Here is a 16,136-nt window from a genome sequence, read left to right as displayed (position 1 = left end):
TTTAAAATAATACTTTTTTTTATTAATGAAAAATCGTCACATTAAAATAATCTAAACATAATTTGAAATATTTGAGTGAAATTTCTGGATATATCCAAGTGATGAACTTGAAACCAGAAAGAACCACTAATTCGAAGGCGGCAACGGGGCTGCTTGCACAAGCTAAAGCTCCACTAGAACACGATTATGAGTTTATCCATCAATTTTGTGGTCGCCCAACCCGTTCAATCCATTGTCTTTCCTTCACGAACGCCCAATGGCCAGGCTAGTCTCTCATTCCCTCAAGCAATTTTGCTTCTTCTTTTTCTTCTTTTTCTTCCAGAATTGAGATTTATTTTGGTAATGGCTGAAAATCTTGGCAGATAAGGAATTCATCTTTAACAACAACCCATTCTGCTACCCAAAAAGCTATTACAACCTCCGGTATCAAAATTCCCAATTCGGTTTCAGTTGATAAAAGTAATTCCCGTCTTGAAATTCAGCCGCTTGTTGATCTTCTGCGTGGTTGTGTGGATGCAAGGTTTCTGAAACAAGCAAAGACTGTACATGGGTTTTTGTTAAAATCAAAATTTTCAAACCACGATTCTCTGGTTTTGCTTAATCATGTTGCTGACGCTTATTCGAAATGCTCCGATATCGATGCTGCCTGTCGCCTGTTTGATAAAATGTCCCAGAGAAACATATTTTCATGGACTGTCATAATTTCTGGATTGGCTAAGAATGGATTGTTCCACGATGGGTTTGAGTTCTTCTGTGAAATGCAGAGTCAGGATGTTTTCCCTGATCAGTTTGCTTATTCTGGTGTCTTACAGATATGCATTGGCCTGGAGTCCATTGAATTGGGCAAAATGGTTCATGCCCAGATTGTTATTAGAGGCTTTGCATCTCATACTTTCGTGTCTACTGCTCTTCTTAATATGTATGCAAAGTTACAAAAGATTGATGATTCATACGAGGTGTTTAACACCATGACTGAAGTCAATGTAGTCTCATGGAATGCCATGATCTCAGGGTTCACATCAAATGGTCTTTACTCAGATGCTTTTGATCATTTTCTCAGAATGAAAGGAGAAGGAGTAACACCCGATGCTCAAACATTTATCAGCATTGCAAAAGCTATCGGTATGTTACGAGATGTGAACAAGGTGAAAGAAATTAGCCGTTATGCTTCTGAGTTGGGTATGGACTCTAATACTCTTGTGGGCACTGCCCTTATTGATATGCATTCTAAATGTGGATCTTTGCAAGAGGCAAGATCTATCTTTGACTCACATTTCACCAATTGTCGAGATAATGGACCGTGGAATGCTATGATTTCGGGGTATTTACAGAGTGAGTTTAATGAAAAAGCCTTGGAATTGTTTGCCAAAATGTGTCTAAACAACGTACACTTGGACCGTTACACCTACTGTAGTGTATTTAATGCTATAGCTGCTTTGAAGTGTTTGTCGTTGGGAAAGAAGGTTCATGCCAGGGCTATAAAATCAGGATTGGAAGTGAATGATATAAGTATTTCCAATGCAGTGGCTAATGCTTATGCTAAATGTGGATCGCTGGAGGATTTAAGGAAGGTCTTTTACAGTATGGAAGAAAGAGATTTAGTATCTTGGACCACCCTAGTGACTGCTTACTCTCAATGTTCTGAATGGGACAAAGCAATAGAGATCTTCTCAAATATGAGAGAAGAAGGTTTTGCACCCAATCAATTTGCCTTTTCTAGCGTGCTTGTTTCATGTGCTAGCCTTTGCTTACTCGAGTACGGTCAGCAAGTCCACGGGTTCATTTGCAAGGTTGGCTTGGATATGGACAAATGCATACAAAGTGCTCTGATTGACATGTATGCCAAATGTGGCAGTCTGGCTGAGGCGAAGAAGGTTTTCGATAAAATCTCTGATGCTGATACAATTTCATGGACTGCTATAATAGCAGGTCATGCTCAACACGGTATGGTCGATGACGCCCTTCAACTCTTTAGGAGGATGGATCAGTTAGGTGTGGAGCCCAATGCTGTTACTTTTTTGTGTGTTCTATTTGCTTGTAGCCATGGAGGTCTGGTAGAGGAAGGCCTACAGTACTTCAAGCTAATGAAGGAAACCTATGGTTTGGTCCCAGGGATGGAGCATTATTCCTGTATTGTTGATCTCTTAAGTCGTGTGGGACGTCTAAACGATGCAATGGAATTTATAAGTAAGATGCCCATAGAGCCGAATGAAATGGTTTGGCAGACCTTGTTGGGGGCATGCAGGGTCCATGGTAATGTTGAATTGGGAGAGCTTGCTGCTCGGAAGATACGTTCTTTCAAAGCCGAAAACTCCGCCACCTATGTTCTTTTATCCAACACCTATATCGAATCAGGGAGTTACAAAGACGGACTTAGTTTGCGGCATGTGATGAAAGAGCAGGGCGTAAAAAAGGAACCAGGATGTAGTTGGATCGCTGTGAATGGTACTTTACATAAATTTTACGCAGGTGATCAACAACATCCAGAAAAAGATAAAATTTATGCAAAGCTAGAAGAGTTGAGGTTGAAGGTCAATTCTTCGGATGATGTACCAGATTTGAGTTACGAGCTGTAAGACGTGGACCTTGGTTAAGTTATATGGGTACGGATGGAATCCCCGGACCCCTCGACCAAATCTCTATGGAGAAAAATAAAGCATCAGCCAAAGATATCAAACTAAACAGTGAAGGCAAATGAGTGCTTAAGAACTAAATTTGGGGCTAAAGTATATGGGACTTACAGATATGATTGTCTGCATTATTCATCTCCTGCAGGTTCTGAAATATGTTTGATGATGTACTGCATTAGATAAGGAAGAATAAGGATTCGGATTAGGGGAATGACGAAAAGCGCCACAGACCATGCTTGGTTCAATGAAGATCTTTTACTTTTTGACAATATGATTGCTTTATTGGGTGAAGGCTTCAGAAGTTTGACCTCTTCTATAGTAATACATTGTTATGGTGTTCTAATATGGAATCATAGAGCCTTTCTGCTTATGATCTTACTGGGGTCTACCGAACTCGTCGTACTCGAAAATAGCAAAAATTATTATTACATTACATGAATAAGTTTGGGGAGAAATTTCTCCCTCTGATTTATTTTTGTTTTAACTCTCTAAATTTGTCTTTTATCCTTCCTTTTTTTCCCTAGGAAACGTGGCCTAGTTGTTCTATTTATCATGCCGAGGATCTGTTTACTATTTCTCCCGTGAATTAGCTGAAATGAGTTCACTGTTCTATATTATTATGATTATTGCTTTTTCCTTTTTACCATAAGAAGAATTCGATTGTGTTTTAATTACTCTTCCAGAAGGTAAATTATGTTAGGAATCACGGATCTCCACAATGGTATGATATTGGACTTTGCTTTAAGCTTCTCCAAAAGACTTCATACCAATGGAGATGTATTCCTTACTTATAAACCCACGATCATTCCACTCCCTCCCAAGAGGCTCGCATATAAGTAAAAAAAAAAAAAAAAAGAGTGCAAAAACAGGGTCTGTTCTTAGATAATGCATTTAGTGAGTTAATGTGTGCCTTTGAGAGACTATCCAAAAAACAAAGGCTGTTATATGAAATGTGTTGTGGGTATGGCTCTGTTAGCTTGTTGTGCCATTATATGTGGTCCTTTGCTGGATTTATATGCAGGTTCCTCAACATGTGAAGAAGAAGATGGGACAAGCGACTTCCAGTGCGCATGTATGTATGTATATATGTACTGAAAATGTATGCATCTCCAAGCCTACAAACCGCCCCCGTGACCTGAAATGTTGAAATCTTTCTGTCAACATCAGTGGAGGATAACAACAATAAGGTACGTCTCCTAACTCAATGCTATGCATTTTGTTGCTACTTATACAGAGTTATTTGCTGCTTGGGCCACCCTAATTCCTGTTTCCATCTAAATAGATACATTTATTTATACATTTAGGAAGAAAAAGAGAGAAAAAAAAAAGATGCTGGGTTTGAACATACAAGACAAAACTTATATAGCTGTCATATGTTCATGACGATAGCAGAGTAGCTGCTACAATTCTAAGACTGACGGCTCTTTGAGAGCGACCCTTTTCAAATCTCTCCTTTCCCACATTTTCTCCTGATATTTAATGACCCATCTGGGTTTAGAATAAGGTCATCAAGTGTTCATTATGTATACCATATGATGTTCTTAGCATGCTGTGTGACCCAACCAAACTGCTGCTTGTCTTTGTTGTTTATATTATCCTTGTAGAGATTCTTACCAACCAAAGTGAACAAGAGAGGCACTTATCACTAACTTTATACTTTTATTAACTTTTGTTTCCATTGTACATTTGCATGTGAATGTACTTTCCCGAAGAGCAACTCACGTGAGCTTTTGTAGCAAGTCACAAGAATCCTATAACTTTGTTCCACAAAAACGGATAACTTTATAATTTTATATACACTCACAAACATAGAAATTTGAAAATTTGAATATTTGAAAATAGAATCGGATGTGGTTAAGTTATATATCATCAACATCGAGGAGTTTATTCAGTGCGTTCGTTCGTAGTATTCAGACAAAATTACATATTAACTTTAATGTATCTTTCAGTGAGATCCTACATTGATTGGAGAAGAGAACGAAACATTTCTTATAAAGGGTGTTGAAACCTCTCTCGAGCAGACATGTTTTAAAACCGTGAGGTTGATGGTGATACGTAACGGGACAAAACGGATGATATTTGTTAGCGGTGGGCTTAAGCTGTTACAGTTCCACTCTCAATTACATCACCCACCGTCAAGTACAATGTGTTTCATTCCACGAGGGTCTCTCCCACTTTATTGCAACGGAGGAACATAGAAGGTGGGGTGGAAGAAAAGGTAAATCTAAATAATTTAATGCTAATTAAGCACGTATTTTGATAATGAAAACTGATTAGAATGTGAGATTAACATCGAAAGTTGAGTTGTAAAGTTGTAAAGTGTTGTATTGTTGACCTTTTCTTTGAAAGCTTTTTAAGGTTTATGTCAAGATTAGAATTAAAGGGTATCTTTTGTTTGTTTCAATCTTATATTGTGACAAATTTAGTGTCATTTTACAGTATGAACATCCTTGAATCCAGCCACCCAGTAAAGCAAAGCAGATGATGATCAAAAGGGGAGTGTCTGGGGGCGTGCATTATTGAGGGGGGCGGGGGCGGGGGGGATGGTGTCTGGGTCGACGACTGTAGAACAAAGCAGGCATGTGAAAAATCAAATCAAAGGAAAAACAAAAGAGCAGTTTTAAAAATTATAATTCCAAGCTGGGTTTGTTTTGTTGTTGAAGAAACAGTCATGATAATAGGCGTTAGTGTTATTATCGAAACAAGTGCAGACAAAGAGCTTATCTGTGTTCATTTTGTTGCCTTCCTCTTTTTCCATAATTCATCATATATATATCGATAAGCATCCCGTCACGCTCAATCCAATCAATATCGTGGTTAAAATTGATTGAGAGAGCCTGATATGAACATCGAAACCCTCGTTTTTACGTCGTTAAATGATATATTATTTTACTTTATAGATCGAGTCGGATTGTACTACAAATTTTGTAGAAGTACAAGAGGTTGGTGTGTCGTGTGTATTGTTTTGTTGTAATGATTAAAGGGCACACATGTGAATAGAGAATAGATACCTCAAGTGTATTTATAACAACAGGCTAAGCCCACACTCTAGATATTATCCTCTTTGAACTTTCCCTTTCGAGCTTCCCTTAAAGTTTTTAAAACACATTTACTACGGTTGTAAGAGCTAAAACGCGTCTACTAAGGGGTTGTAATAGCCTGAGTCTACCCTTGGTAGATATTGTCCTCTTTGGGCTTCCCTCAAGAACTTTCCCTTTCGACTTTCCCTTATGGGCTTCCCTCAAGAACTTTCCCTCTCGAGCGTCTACCTTGTAGATATTGTCCTCTTTTGGCTTTCTCTTATGGGTTTCTCTCAAGAACTTTCCCTTTCGAGCTCCCCTCAAAGTTTTTAAAACGCGTTTGCTAGGGTTGTAATAGCTAAAACGCGTATACTAGGGTTGTAATAGCCTCGGTCTACCCTTAGTTTGGGCTTCCTTTAAGGTTTTAAAACGTGTCTATTAGGGAGAGGTGCTTGGGATCTCGTAGTATTGTTTCCTTTTCTTGTTCAATTACGTTCTTTCTAAGTTCCGAAACGCAGATTACTTAACTTCGAAACGAACGTATGGATGAGGAGATTAATGATATGAATTAGGAAGAAGATCGAAGAAGAAGGGTATGATGATCGTAAGAAGTATGAAGGTAAAGGAAGAAACGCAGAAGGAAGGGGCACGTGTAGAGAGAGGAAGAAGAAATATGAAGAGAATTCAAAATGAAAACTCCCCCGTGAGGAGTGTTTGGAGGCATTCAAAACCCACAACTAAACATCCTTTTGGTTGCTTCTTTCGATGCCCATTTTTTTCACTCCCATCACGAGCCCCTTTTCATTTCTGCCCCCACATCTTTTATATACTCATTTTTAACATTATTGCTCGAATAATAGGAAGCTTATACGTATAATTCAAATCATGTCTTTTATATATATATATATATGGTTGTAGAGGAAGCTACCCAACACAAGTTGGTATAGATTTGAGGCCTCACCATGCCCTTATAAAAACACACACAAGAAAAAGAAACATATAACAACACAAACAAAAAAGCTACAATCCATCCATGGTTTCTAGAGAGCACAACAACGCATCTCTTCATCACAACCTCCAATTACTTCGCTCTATTACCAATTCTCATGCTGTAATCTCCCTCACTTTTCTCTTCATTTTGTTCTTCGTGTTCTTCGTGTTCTTCGTGTTCTTCGATTCGATTCTCAATTCATTCATAAAAAGTTATGATTTTTATGTGTGTAGCAGCTCAACAAGGCCTCGATTATAGTGGATGCATCAAAATACATCGAGGAGCTTAAACAAAAAGTAGAAAGATTGAATCAAGATATCTCAACCGTTCAAACTTCAATCCATCCCATGGTATTTTCTTCAATCAACAACAACTTTTTCCCTTGAATTATTCAAGAACAACCAAAAAAAAAACATACCCATTTGTTCATTATAGCAGGTGACAGTGGAAAGCCTAGCAAAGGGATTTTCCATTAATGTATTTTCAGAAAAGAGCTGCCAAGGCCTGCTCGTGTCGATATTAGAAGCCTTTGAAGAGCTGGGGCTTAATGTTCTTGAAGCTAGGGTTTCTTGTACAGATAGTTTCCAATTACAAGCTATTGCAGAAGTAAGATACTCCAAGCTTCCATCTTTCTATAATTATGCATATAAATCATCATCATTATAAAAACATATATTTATTATTATTATTCCATGGTCAAGAAAGTCAAATCAATCATTCATTTTAACAACAATATTTACCTAAAGTAATGGAATTTTCCATCTAATCATACACTTCAATGTCGGGGTTTCTTTTTTTTTTTTTTTTTTTTTTTTTTTTTTTTAATATCATGATATTAAATTTAATGTGTGGATTAAAATGGGTGTTTGTAATTTTATAGATTGAGGAACAAGGAGAAGAAGCCATTGATGCTCAAGCTGTGAAAGAAGCAGTAGTTCAAGCTATAAAGATCTGGAGCCAAAGCGGTGAACAAGATTAAAAAAAAAAAAAAAAAAAAAACATCCTTAATTTCTCCAATTTGTTCCAATTGCGGCTGTTTTTTTTGGTTTTGTTCTTACCTGTGTGTGATTGTAATGCAGTAAAAAGTGATCAATGGAACAACCGATTGCTTAATCTAAAATATTGATATGAACATGGTAACTCCCACTATAAGATTCATGCGCATCGGTTGTTGAAAATCATGAAAGGTGTCATTTTTGGAGATGAAGTACGAAAAGGAACCATTTTTGTTATGATTTTTGGCTTTGGGTTTGTAAAGGTGGGAGCTTTTTCATCATTATAGAACTGATATCATTTCATCATTAAAGGGTACGTAGAAATAAAGAGAGAAAGAAAGGGTTTGAATCATGAAGAAATGGGGATGTTTCCAAGAATTGTGGGTATAATTTTACTGTTCATGTTTTTTTTTTTTTTTACTTTGCTGGAGGATTGTTGGTCGAAGCAGAAGAAGAGACTGGTTTTTTCCATTGCCATGCTTTCTGAACATCAAAAAGGCATTTCACGTGAAATGAGTATGCATTCACGACAAATTTTCATTTTGGCTACCATTTTCTGACATCTTCTCCCTATCTCTCTCATATCATATGTTTCTCGTTAAGAAATGATCCTAGGTATATAAGTAAGAAATACTATCTTCGTTGGCACGAAACTTTTTTAGTAAACCAAAAACGAAGCTATGAAAGCTTATGTGAGATCCCACCTCGATTGAAGAGAGGAACAAAACATTCATTATAACGGTGTGAAAACCTTCCCCTAAAAGACCCGTTTTAAAATCTTGAGGGGAAGCCTGAGAAAGGAAAAAGAAGACAATATCCGATAGTGATAGACTTATAGACGGTTACAAATGGTATCAGAGTCAGACACTAAGCGGTGTGTCGGACTATTATAAATGGTATCAGAGTCAGACACCGTGGAGTGTGCCAACGAGGATTAGATTGTGAGATCCCACATCCCACATCGGTGGTTAGAGAGAGGAATCCACATTCTTTATAAGGGTGTGAAAACCTTTCCCTAATCAGTGTGTCTGACTGTTACAAATGGTATTAGAGTTAGACACCATGCAGTTGTGTTAGCGAGGATTGGATTATGAGATCCCACGTCGGTTGGAGAAGGGAACCCATGTTCCTTGTAAAAGTGCAGAAACCTCTCTCGAGTCAGTGTACCAAACTGTTTGAAATGGTATCAGAGCTGGCACCGTGTAGTGTGGCAGAGAGGATTGGATTGTGAGATCCCACGTCGGTTGAAAAAGAGAACCCGCATTCTTTATAACGGTATAAAAATTTCTTTCTACCAAACGTGTTTTATACCTCAGTAACCCAGATTAATGGATTAATGAGATCACAAGCATTGCCGGTTATTCCATCGTTAATATTATAATTATTTGATAATTAAAAAGAATTAATATGAGTAATTATTTAAGTACGGAAATTATATACAACATATGCATATGAGAGTGAGTTCATCTCCAGGAAACATGGAAATTGTTCTACTTTATACTATATATAAATTAATAGAATTTTATATGGGTAAGGAATCCCATATTGAAAAGGACAGTGGAACGTAATTAAATTATTAAGCTTCTGAACAAACCCTATTAAGCCTATAAGAATGAGATTAGGGACGGTAAACGATTTCGTGGTCGGTGCAAAATCTTGAACATTGCGTTCATCAATAATAATAACATAATTAAATCTTATATCGAGTTAGTATTTAATTCATTTGAATCTTATACTAGGTTAGTATTTGATTATTTCATGATAACATGATTCACTGGACAAATCACTAAATTTACTTATATGGTCTAGTAATCAATGTATTATTAAATGATTACAAAATTAAAAAATTGGTTATGAGAATGATCCACACATGTGACTTTTAATTAATTATACAAAAATAAAAGGTCTTTTTTGCAATTGTCACCACACCAAGGACAGCTGTGCAAAAGCGCGTCTTATTATTATTATTATTATTAATTAGAAAATGATATTTAGAATTTATAAAATATATGAAAAAAAAAAAAAAAAAAAAAAAAAAACCCTAAAAATTTGGATCAAGAAAAAGAAACCTATCGAATTCAAGCGGAATTGGGTCTGTTTTTCTTGGCGTCCATTAATGAAGCTCTTGTAACCTGGACGGAAAGATGGGGATTCTTGAGGGCGAAGGCCTCAAATCCAGAGGAGAACACGATTTCGTCCATGTTTCTAACAATGAAATCCAAGGCGTTTTCCTTCAACGCTCTGCACGAGCAAACTTCTGCAATTTCCAACACATCCAGAGCGTTGTCGCAGTTCATCGATCTCAACATGTACCGCTCGCAAAACTTCTGCAAATATGGAATATCGTATTTATCGGCGGCTAGAGCCAATGAATAAACGTGTTTCTCCAGTTTTTCTTCCGCCAAATCGCCACCGTAGAGGAACTCGAGAAGCGATTCCACCTCCTCGTGGCTTAACTCCGGCAGCGTAATGGCTTCCATTGGAGCCGCTTTGCAACCGTCCGATTCGAGTAAGTTTTTGAAGATTTCTGATCTTGTCGCCTGTAATTGTAGCGATTTCTTAGCGATTATTAAGGATTTGGATCGGATTGATGGATAAGAGGATTCAATTACCAGTAGGGCTCTGTGAGCGGAAACGGAACGGGACGCGGCGAAGCCGGATTTGAGTTCAATATCGGTGTGAATCCGGTGGCGGAAAGCAGCCGAAAACTCGCCGAGGTAAACGATTTTTTCTTCTAATTCTTCTTCTCTGTTCTTCAAATCTATTATCCATTTTGAAGCATTCATGAGCGTCTGCAGAAGAAGATCAAACAAACGTAGAAAACCATTATTATTAATTTTTGAATTCCAATTATTTTATTTTTTAAAATTCGTGAGATATTTAATATTTTTTAAAATTAATTTCTCTATTAAAATGAAACAACATCGGCCCATTTAACAAAAACTGGGCCTTAAAGAAAAGCCCATATATATCATAGTTGTGATGAACTCAATAAGAAAAAAATTGAGAAGGGAAGAACTTGCCTTGCAGGAGGAGGCAACATTAATGGTAGCTTTATTCGCTGGTTTATCAGATTGAAGCTTGTTTATGAGATTGATCAGACACTTAGCTCCGTCGTAGCACGACCCACAAATGGTATTCCGCGGCGGCCGCAATATCACCGGCAAGGAGCTGCAGATTGAGCAGTCCATATTCCCCTCCTTCTCCTTCTTCTACAGAGAGAATTTTCCAAATCAGCAGCAACCAGAAGAGGGTTGAATTTGAAACCCGATGTCTTGGGTTTAAAGAAACAGGAATAAGGTGGTTGTCTATCTCTGTCCTTTTTTATTTATTTATTTATTTTATTTTATTTAGTTGGTGCTCTCAACTTAAAGACATAAAAATAAATAAATTGTTGAACAAATGGAAATTGAGTTTGTTAAATAATTATTGAATAATGTTTGTTGGTTTATCCTGTAATTATAAAGAAGAATCTAATTTAATGATTGACTTAATTGGGTTCCATATGTTTATTAAATTTTTAATTGAAGTGAAATGACCATCCTGCCCTTCAAACTTGTTGGGTGATTGAGTGCGCTTTAAAGAAGCGGAATAAACAAAAGGGTTGGAAATGGAAAAGGACTTTCCAACCTCACCACAGCCAATACCTTTGAGGCAAACACGTCTTTTCCTCTTTTTTATTTTTTTATTTTTTATTTTCTTAACTATTTTTATATTATTTATGGTTTAAAGAATAATAAAATCTAAAATTAACATTATTATATGAAAATAAATAATGTAAGTAACTTTCTATTTTAATTAAAGCAATAAGGGATTAAAAAAAATACATAATTAGTTATGTGATTTTAATTTATGGATATGATTCTTATTATTATTATTATTATATATGTCCGAGTTCTAACAATAAATTATAAAACCGTTCAGATTTTAATTCAAACTCTGTAATCCACGTTATCTTCATTTAATTTACAATAAATGATTCATCCCTTGGAAATCCAGTCTCGGCTTATCCACTTCATTGTCCTCCCGGTACGACGGCGGACGTTGGAGATTCAGATCGGACGCCGGCGGATTTGTTCTCGTAGTAGTGGTAGACGGCGGCGCCGGAAAGAACCGCCAACGTCAATGCCTGAGCATGCATCCTACAAAACAAAGATTCCGATTAAACGTTTTTTCTTTTTAAAGAAAGGAGAGATTTGGAGGGGATGTTACCTAGCGTGGATTAGTCGGAGGCTTGGCTTGAGGGGAGTTGTTGATCGGGTATAGGCGAGGGATGCTCCGATCCCAGATGCCCACAGTGCTCCTGTAAGAAAAAAACAGAGAGGGATTGAATGAAAAGGAGTATTTTGGGACCTAGAATAAGGCTAAAGATGGTATTGAAGAGTTACCAATGCTGGTGAGTTTGTGTTGGGAAACCCAGGCTTGAATAGCTTCCATTGTTGTTGTTTTTGTTGTCTTAAACTCAGATGTGTGTGCAGGTTGCAGTGAGCAGCACTGAAGCAGGAAGAGAAGAAGAGTATAGTATATATGTATAAAGAGAGAGAGAGATTGAGGGGTGCGGCCCCAGCCCCTTGGTTTTACAGAGATTCCTCTGTTTTTCTTGGAAACAAGAGGCTTTACCACTTTCATATCCCAGTCTCAGCCCTTGGATGCTCCTCCAAACCATGGTTTCTGCCAATCCAGGCTACCTTTTCTACATTTTTCTTTTTCTTTTTTAAATAAATAAATATTTTTTTTATTTATCTCATCCTCGGATAAATGCAAGGCTACAATAATTATAAAAAGATTAAAATGGTTAGTATTTTATTTCAAATACAATTTTAATTATTGAATTTTTTTATTCATATTCTTCATTTTTTTTATATAAATTTTTTAAAAATTATTTAGAGTCATATCCCTATTTAAAAAAATACTCATAAATTTGAAGGAGTAATACCAACATTTTTAACTTTTTATAAAAAAAAATACTTAAAAGTTATTCCCGTCAATATATTGACGAAAATCATATATTTATATCTCATAGATCATCTCCCACCTCCGTTTTAAGGATATTAATGGTGAATTTTTTTATTTATTTGTTAGTTAATGGATATTAATAGTACATTCAAAAGTTTATGAGTATTTTTTTAACTTAGTTTCGTCCATATACTAATTTTAAGAGTATTTATGAATTTTTAAAAAAAATTTAAACGGTTTTTTTTTTTTTTTTTTTTGAAGTTTTTAAAATGTTTTAGGTATTATCAAACTTTAAGATGTTTTTGAAACTTAGTTTAAATGTATTTTAAAAATAAAATATTAACTATTTCTATTTAAAATTAAATGTAAGAGATATATTTTTTTTTTTTTTGAGGTAGAAATGAATTATTAGATTTTTTGAAATTCATACAAAGTTAATAGTGAGGCCCAGGCTTTGGACAAAATGGTTAAGCCCAAAACGTACGTTAAGGCCCATAATATTGGCCCATCGGATGACGAACATAAGATTCCCCTCAGGCCAGAAGGCAGAAGCGCTAAGTTCATTTCGCGCCCGACTACACTCACCCTCGCAATTCTTCTCGTCCAACTTTCAATTTCAATAGCATTTTCCCGCCACTGTCACTTCGATCTTCCTCCGCTCAAGTTCTTCAGCGCATCTTCTTCACCATGAAGATTATTGAACACTTCCTTCTCCCCCTGTGAAATGTGAAGGACTAGAGATGGAATCCCAGAAACAAAATCTCAGTGCTCGAAAACCCTTCTCGGATTGTACCAATACCATCGTCTCCTCGCAATCGTCGGCTTCCAATTTCTCCGCTCCGATCAAACCGCGCAAGCGTGTAATTAAGTCTGCGGTTAAAGATGTTGTCAACATTCAGAAGAAATGCGAGCCAAGTTTTGCGTCTGAATCTACATCCCTTAATTTGCGAGTTTCGAACCCTAGTTCTGATTTTCTTCCTACAGAACCTAGCTCTGATTTTAATCCTGCAGAAACAAGCCCTACTTCTGATTCTCTTCCTCCAGAACCTAGTTCTCGCCGTCTTCCTACGGAAGCCTCCACTCCTTCACGGCGTACTGATTTGTCGTCTAGTTCAGGTAATGGTTGTACTTTCTGGTATTCGTCGCTATCGTTGTTTGGTCCTTGATTCTTTTGGTCGGTTTAGTTTCAGCAACTGTTATTCCCTATTTCTCAAAATAGTTCAGTTTACTTGAAATACTACGTTGGAATTAAGGATTACAAGCTATTTTGGGATTGTTTGAAATATTAGGTAGAGGAGATTTGTTGTTTTACTGTTATGCTTCTTGTGTGCGGTGTTGAAATTTCTGCTTGTGAAAGAGTATTCTTCTGATACGTATGGTTATATGTACTAGGAAATTCAATATTTGGGATTTTTTATCTTCGATTTTATCTTCAATTTTTTATATTACGCTTTGACGTCAGGAACCGATCGCGTTCCGGAGTCCCAGTCCTTCTACAGTCGAAGGCGCCCTACGAATAAAAGGAAGAGCGTTGAGATAGCAGTTCCACCATTTATTTTCTCTACCGCATCGAAAATCCAAACTGGGTATGAAGCTCTTTGCACTTTTCCCCATATTTGAGACAAAATCTCCTCTCGCAATTAAATCTCTTATGTGCTTAGTGGATTCAGCCAGAGGGATTTAATTGTGGGTTCACAATGCCTAATGATAGTGTTACGATGCTATTGGGAATCCGATGGTTGTTAAGTTTCATAGGAGAAAGTTGCCTTCTATCTGCAATAATTATCAACCTGGGCGGCCCCTGCCCTACTTTTTGGAAAAATTAAACGGTTCTCTGGTCCTGTTTTTGGAAATTTTTTAGTGTTCTAACAATTACTGGTCTGGGTTAATCGGGTACTACTCTTACTTTATCTACAATGAGGAAAAATTGCAGCCACCTAAAACCGTGTTTGTCAACTTTTTATTTTTTTATTTTTTTATTTTTTGTGATAGATTTGTCGAGCCTCAATTGTTTGACTGCCTTAGATATGAAGCTTTATTTTTTGTTACTATTTTATAATTTGATTTGATGGAAAAGTAAACTTAAGATAGTGGGCACGAATGTTGACAGTACTACTACGACATTGTTTTTCTGCTAAACATACGGATTAATGATACAAGAAATATGTCTCCTAATATGAGATCCCACATTGGTTGGAGAGAGCAATGAACTATTTCTTATAAGTGTGTGGAAACCTCTCCTTAGTGGATGCGTTGTAAAACCTCGAGGGGAAGCCCAGAAGGGAAAACCCAAAGAGGATAATATCTATTTGCGGTGGGTTTAAGCCTTACATACAAAGAGTTGTTACACCTAATTTCTCATTTACTCTTTATTACTCATTTGTTTGTGAATTGTTCCCTTGCTTTTATGCAGGGGTGAAAGAAGAGATGGATACAGTAGCACATCCAAAGCAAGAACCGTTCCTTATAACAAGGTCCGTCTGAAAATAATAGTACTGCCCATTTTCTTTTATCTGTCAATCTAAAAATATGGTACACTTTTATCCTTATCTTTGCTCCTTGCTTGTTTAGGCTTTAATTTGATGCTTATTCTTTATGGTAGCAAAATAGGAGTTCTGACCTTTCTCTCAAAAATGTGATGTTATCTGTACTTATCTGTACCACAATTAATGAGCTCTGTTCCTGATTAATTGGTCCCATTGTATGAACGTTAGGTTAACCCTAGTCATGGCTTAGGCAATATTTCACCAACTTCTATTTATCTATATCCACGGGATATTTAACTAGCTAGATAGAGGCTGACTTTTTTTTTTTTCTTCTACTTCTTAAAGAATAGTAAATACTTGTTATGAAACAAGAGTCCCTTTCAGTAGCTTAACTGTTAAGATCACCGCATCTCCTTCTCTTTCACTTTGGCCAATATGAGTATACCAAGGCCAATATGAGTTTACCCATGGTATGGTAATTGACTAATTGTACAGAGAAAAGTTTCTCTTGTTTACCACTGGCCAATAACTGTTTGTTAGCAGTCGGCTACTGGAAGTTTGAAATCATTACCTCAACAAAATTATCTAATGATGAGTAGCTATTATTTTTTTTCAGAGGCAGTGTGCCATAATGTATGGGGAAGATGAGTCCAATGTTGAGCTTCCACGGGAATTTGTTGAACAGAAGAAGGCATATTTTTCAGAAGTAGATGCGTTTGAACTACCAGTGGAGGAGGCTAAATCATCCGACTCGGAGTAGACGACGGTTTTTTATAGTTATAACCATTCAAGTTAGTAGTCTGTATTGTTTAAGTTCTTGTTCATTACTCATAGAAACGGTTTGCTCTGTTCTGTCATTCATTTAATATACAGTGTAATTTTGGAAGCATGAAACTAACGCCATAAAGTTTAATCAATAGTTTTGTCAAGTCTAGAAATTAATTAATAATAGCATTTAAGGGCTAACACAGAATTAAACTTCATCATCTTCTGACTTTGTAAGCTTTATCTGATTAATTAATAATCTATTCCGCAGGCTGTTAAACTTTAATTATTGG

The 16,136-nt window shown here is 36.5% G+C and overlaps 5 protein-coding genes and 2 long non-coding RNA genes across 12 annotated transcripts; 5 read left to right on the top strand and 2 right to left on the bottom strand.

The window, feature by feature from the left end:
* Positions 1-70: 70 nt before the first annotated feature.
* LOC111808113 (pentatricopeptide repeat-containing protein At3g16610) lies at positions 71-3,107 on the top strand. Its single transcript, XM_023693924.2, has 2 exons — positions 71-264; positions 363-3,107. The coding sequence occupies exons 1-2, from the start codon at positions 187-189 to the stop codon at positions 2,574-2,576; spliced, it is 2,292 nt and encodes a 763-aa protein (XP_023549692.2). The 5' UTR covers positions 71-186; the 3' UTR covers positions 2,577-3,107.
* Positions 3,108-6,562: 3,455 nt separating this feature from the next.
* Positions 6,563-7,640, top strand: LOC111809011 (transcription factor bHLH61). 4 transcript variants are annotated; one of them, XM_023695310.2, is made up of 4 exons: positions 6,563-6,761; positions 6,875-6,991; positions 7,080-7,247; positions 7,522-7,640. In XM_023695310.2, exons 1-4 carry the CDS (start codon positions 6,684-6,686, stop codon positions 7,618-7,620), a joined length of 462 nt encoding a protein of 153 aa, XP_023551078.1. In that variant the 5' UTR covers positions 6,563-6,683; the 3' UTR covers positions 7,621-7,640. The 4 variants fall into 4 exon arrangements, with proteins under 4 accessions (XP_023551078.1, XP_023551076.1, XP_023551079.1 ...); XM_023695308.2 differs by having other exon boundaries at positions 6,564-6,761; positions 7,077-7,247; XM_023695311.2 differs by having other exon boundaries at positions 6,565-6,761; positions 6,878-6,991.
* Positions 7,641-9,575: 1,935 nt separating this feature from the next.
* LOC111808160 (BTB/POZ domain-containing protein) lies at positions 9,576-10,827 on the bottom strand. Its single transcript, XM_023693981.2, has 3 exons — positions 10,660-10,827; positions 10,249-10,428; positions 9,576-10,176 (listed from the first exon to the last, which is right to left on the bottom strand). The coding sequence occupies exons 1-3, from the start codon at positions 10,825-10,827 to the stop codon at positions 9,715-9,717; spliced, it is 810 nt and encodes a 269-aa protein (XP_023549749.2). The 3' UTR covers positions 9,576-9,714.
* Positions 10,004-11,775, top strand: LOC111808161 (uncharacterized). Of its 2 annotated transcripts, XR_002817037.2 has the most exons (4): positions 10,004-10,145; positions 10,252-10,353; positions 10,667-10,936; positions 11,636-11,775. It is a non-coding gene; the product is annotated as an uncharacterized LOC111808161 (long non-coding RNA). The 2 variants fall into 2 exon arrangements; XR_002817036.2 differs by lacking the exon at positions 11,636-11,775 and having other exon boundaries at positions 10,667-11,087.
* Positions 11,640-12,275, bottom strand: LOC147789785 (uncharacterized). 2 transcript variants are annotated; one of them, XM_087129557.1, is made up of 4 exons: positions 12,257-12,275; positions 12,025-12,130; positions 11,849-11,939; positions 11,640-11,778 (listed from the first exon to the last, which is right to left on the bottom strand). In XM_087129557.1, the coding sequence occupies exons 1-4, from the start codon at positions 12,263-12,265 to the stop codon at positions 11,652-11,654; spliced, it is 333 nt and encodes a 110-aa protein (XP_086985683.1). In that variant the 5' UTR covers positions 12,266-12,275; the 3' UTR covers positions 11,640-11,651. The 2 variants fall into 2 exon arrangements, with proteins under 2 accessions (XP_086985683.1, XP_086985682.1); XM_087129556.1 differs by having other exon boundaries at positions 12,025-12,265.
* LOC147789786 (uncharacterized) lies at positions 11,894-12,160 on the top strand. The gene is made up of 2 exons (XR_015423312.1): positions 11,894-12,032; positions 12,115-12,160. It is a non-coding gene; the product is annotated as an uncharacterized LOC147789786 (long non-coding RNA).
* Positions 12,276-13,068: 793 nt separating the features above from the next.
* On the top strand, positions 13,069-15,995 carry LOC111809149 (uncharacterized). The gene is made up of 4 exons (XM_023695515.2): positions 13,069-13,708; positions 14,055-14,178; positions 15,006-15,066; positions 15,695-15,995. Exons 1-4 carry the CDS (start codon positions 13,333-13,335, stop codon positions 15,836-15,838), a joined length of 705 nt encoding a protein of 234 aa, XP_023551283.2. The 5' UTR covers positions 13,069-13,332; the 3' UTR covers positions 15,839-15,995.
* Positions 15,996-16,136: the final 141 nt, after the last annotated feature.

Source organism: Cucurbita pepo, chromosome 13 (genome assembly GCF_057944985.1).
Source record: "Cucurbita pepo subsp. pepo isolate OVF chromosome 13, ASM5794498v1, whole genome shotgun sequence".
Taxonomy (NCBI): Eukaryota; Viridiplantae; Streptophyta; class Magnoliopsida; order Cucurbitales; family Cucurbitaceae; genus Cucurbita; species Cucurbita pepo.
Note: the sequence above shows the minus strand (reverse complement) of the source record. Positions and strands in the feature narration are given on the sequence as shown.

What these genes read in the sequence shown, in the direction of transcription:
- LOC111809149 (XM_023695515.2), top strand. Translation starts at nt 13,333, where the DNA reads ATGGAATCCCAGAAACAAAATCTCAGTGCTCGAAAACCCTTCTCGGAT. An exon ending in TGATTTGTCGTCTAGTTCAG is followed by an intron (nt 13,709 to 14,054) that starts GTAATGGTTGTA and finishes CTTTGACGTCAG; the next exon opens with GAACCGATCGCGTTCCGGAG. An exon ending in GAACCGTTCCTTATAACAAG is followed by an intron (nt 15,067 to 15,694) that starts GTCCGTCTGAAA and finishes ATTTTTTTTCAG; the next exon opens with AGGCAGTGTGCCATAATGTA.
- LOC147789785 (XM_087129556.1), bottom strand. Translation starts at nt 12,265, where the DNA reads ATGAAAGTGGTAAAGCCTCTTGTTTCCAAGAAAAACAGAGGAATCTCT. An exon ending in ACACAAACTCACCAGCATTG is followed by an intron (nt 11,940 to 12,024) that starts GTAACTCTTCAA and finishes TTTTTCTTACAG; the next exon opens with GAGCACTGTGGGCATCTGGG. An exon ending in CTCCGACTAATCCACGCTAG is followed by an intron (nt 11,779 to 11,848) that starts GTAACATCCCCT and finishes TTTGTTTTGTAG; the next exon opens with GATGCATGCTCAGGCATTGA.
- LOC111809011 (XM_023695308.2), top strand. Translation starts at nt 6,684, where the DNA reads ATGGTTTCTAGAGAGCACAACAACGCATCTCTTCATCACAACCTCCAA. An exon ending in AAACTTCAATCCATCCCATG is followed by an intron (nt 6,992 to 7,076) that starts GTATTTTCTTCA and finishes TGTTCATTATAG; the next exon opens with CAGGTGACAGTGGAAAGCCT. An exon ending in AATTACAAGCTATTGCAGAA is followed by an intron (nt 7,248 to 7,521) that starts GTAAGATACTCC and finishes GTAATTTTATAG; the next exon opens with ATTGAGGAACAAGGAGAAGA.
- LOC111808160 (XM_023693981.2), bottom strand. Translation starts at nt 10,827, where the DNA reads ATGGACTGCTCAATCTGCAGCTCCTTGCCGGTGATATTGCGGCCGCCG. An exon ending in ATGTTGCCTCCTCCTGCAAG is followed by an intron (nt 10,429 to 10,659) that starts GCAAGTTCTTCC and finishes CTTCTTCTGCAG; the next exon opens with ACGCTCATGAATGCTTCAAA. An exon ending in CCGCTCACAGAGCCCTACTG is followed by an intron (nt 10,177 to 10,248) that starts GTAATTGAATCC and finishes CTACAATTACAG; the next exon opens with GCGACAAGATCAGAAATCTT.
- LOC111808113 (XM_023693924.2), top strand. Translation starts at nt 187, where the DNA reads ATGAGTTTATCCATCAATTTTGTGGTCGCCCAACCCGTTCAATCCATT. An exon ending in CACGAACGCCCAATGGCCAG is followed by an intron (nt 265 to 362) that starts GCTAGTCTCTCA and finishes AAATCTTGGCAG; the next exon opens with ATAAGGAATTCATCTTTAAC.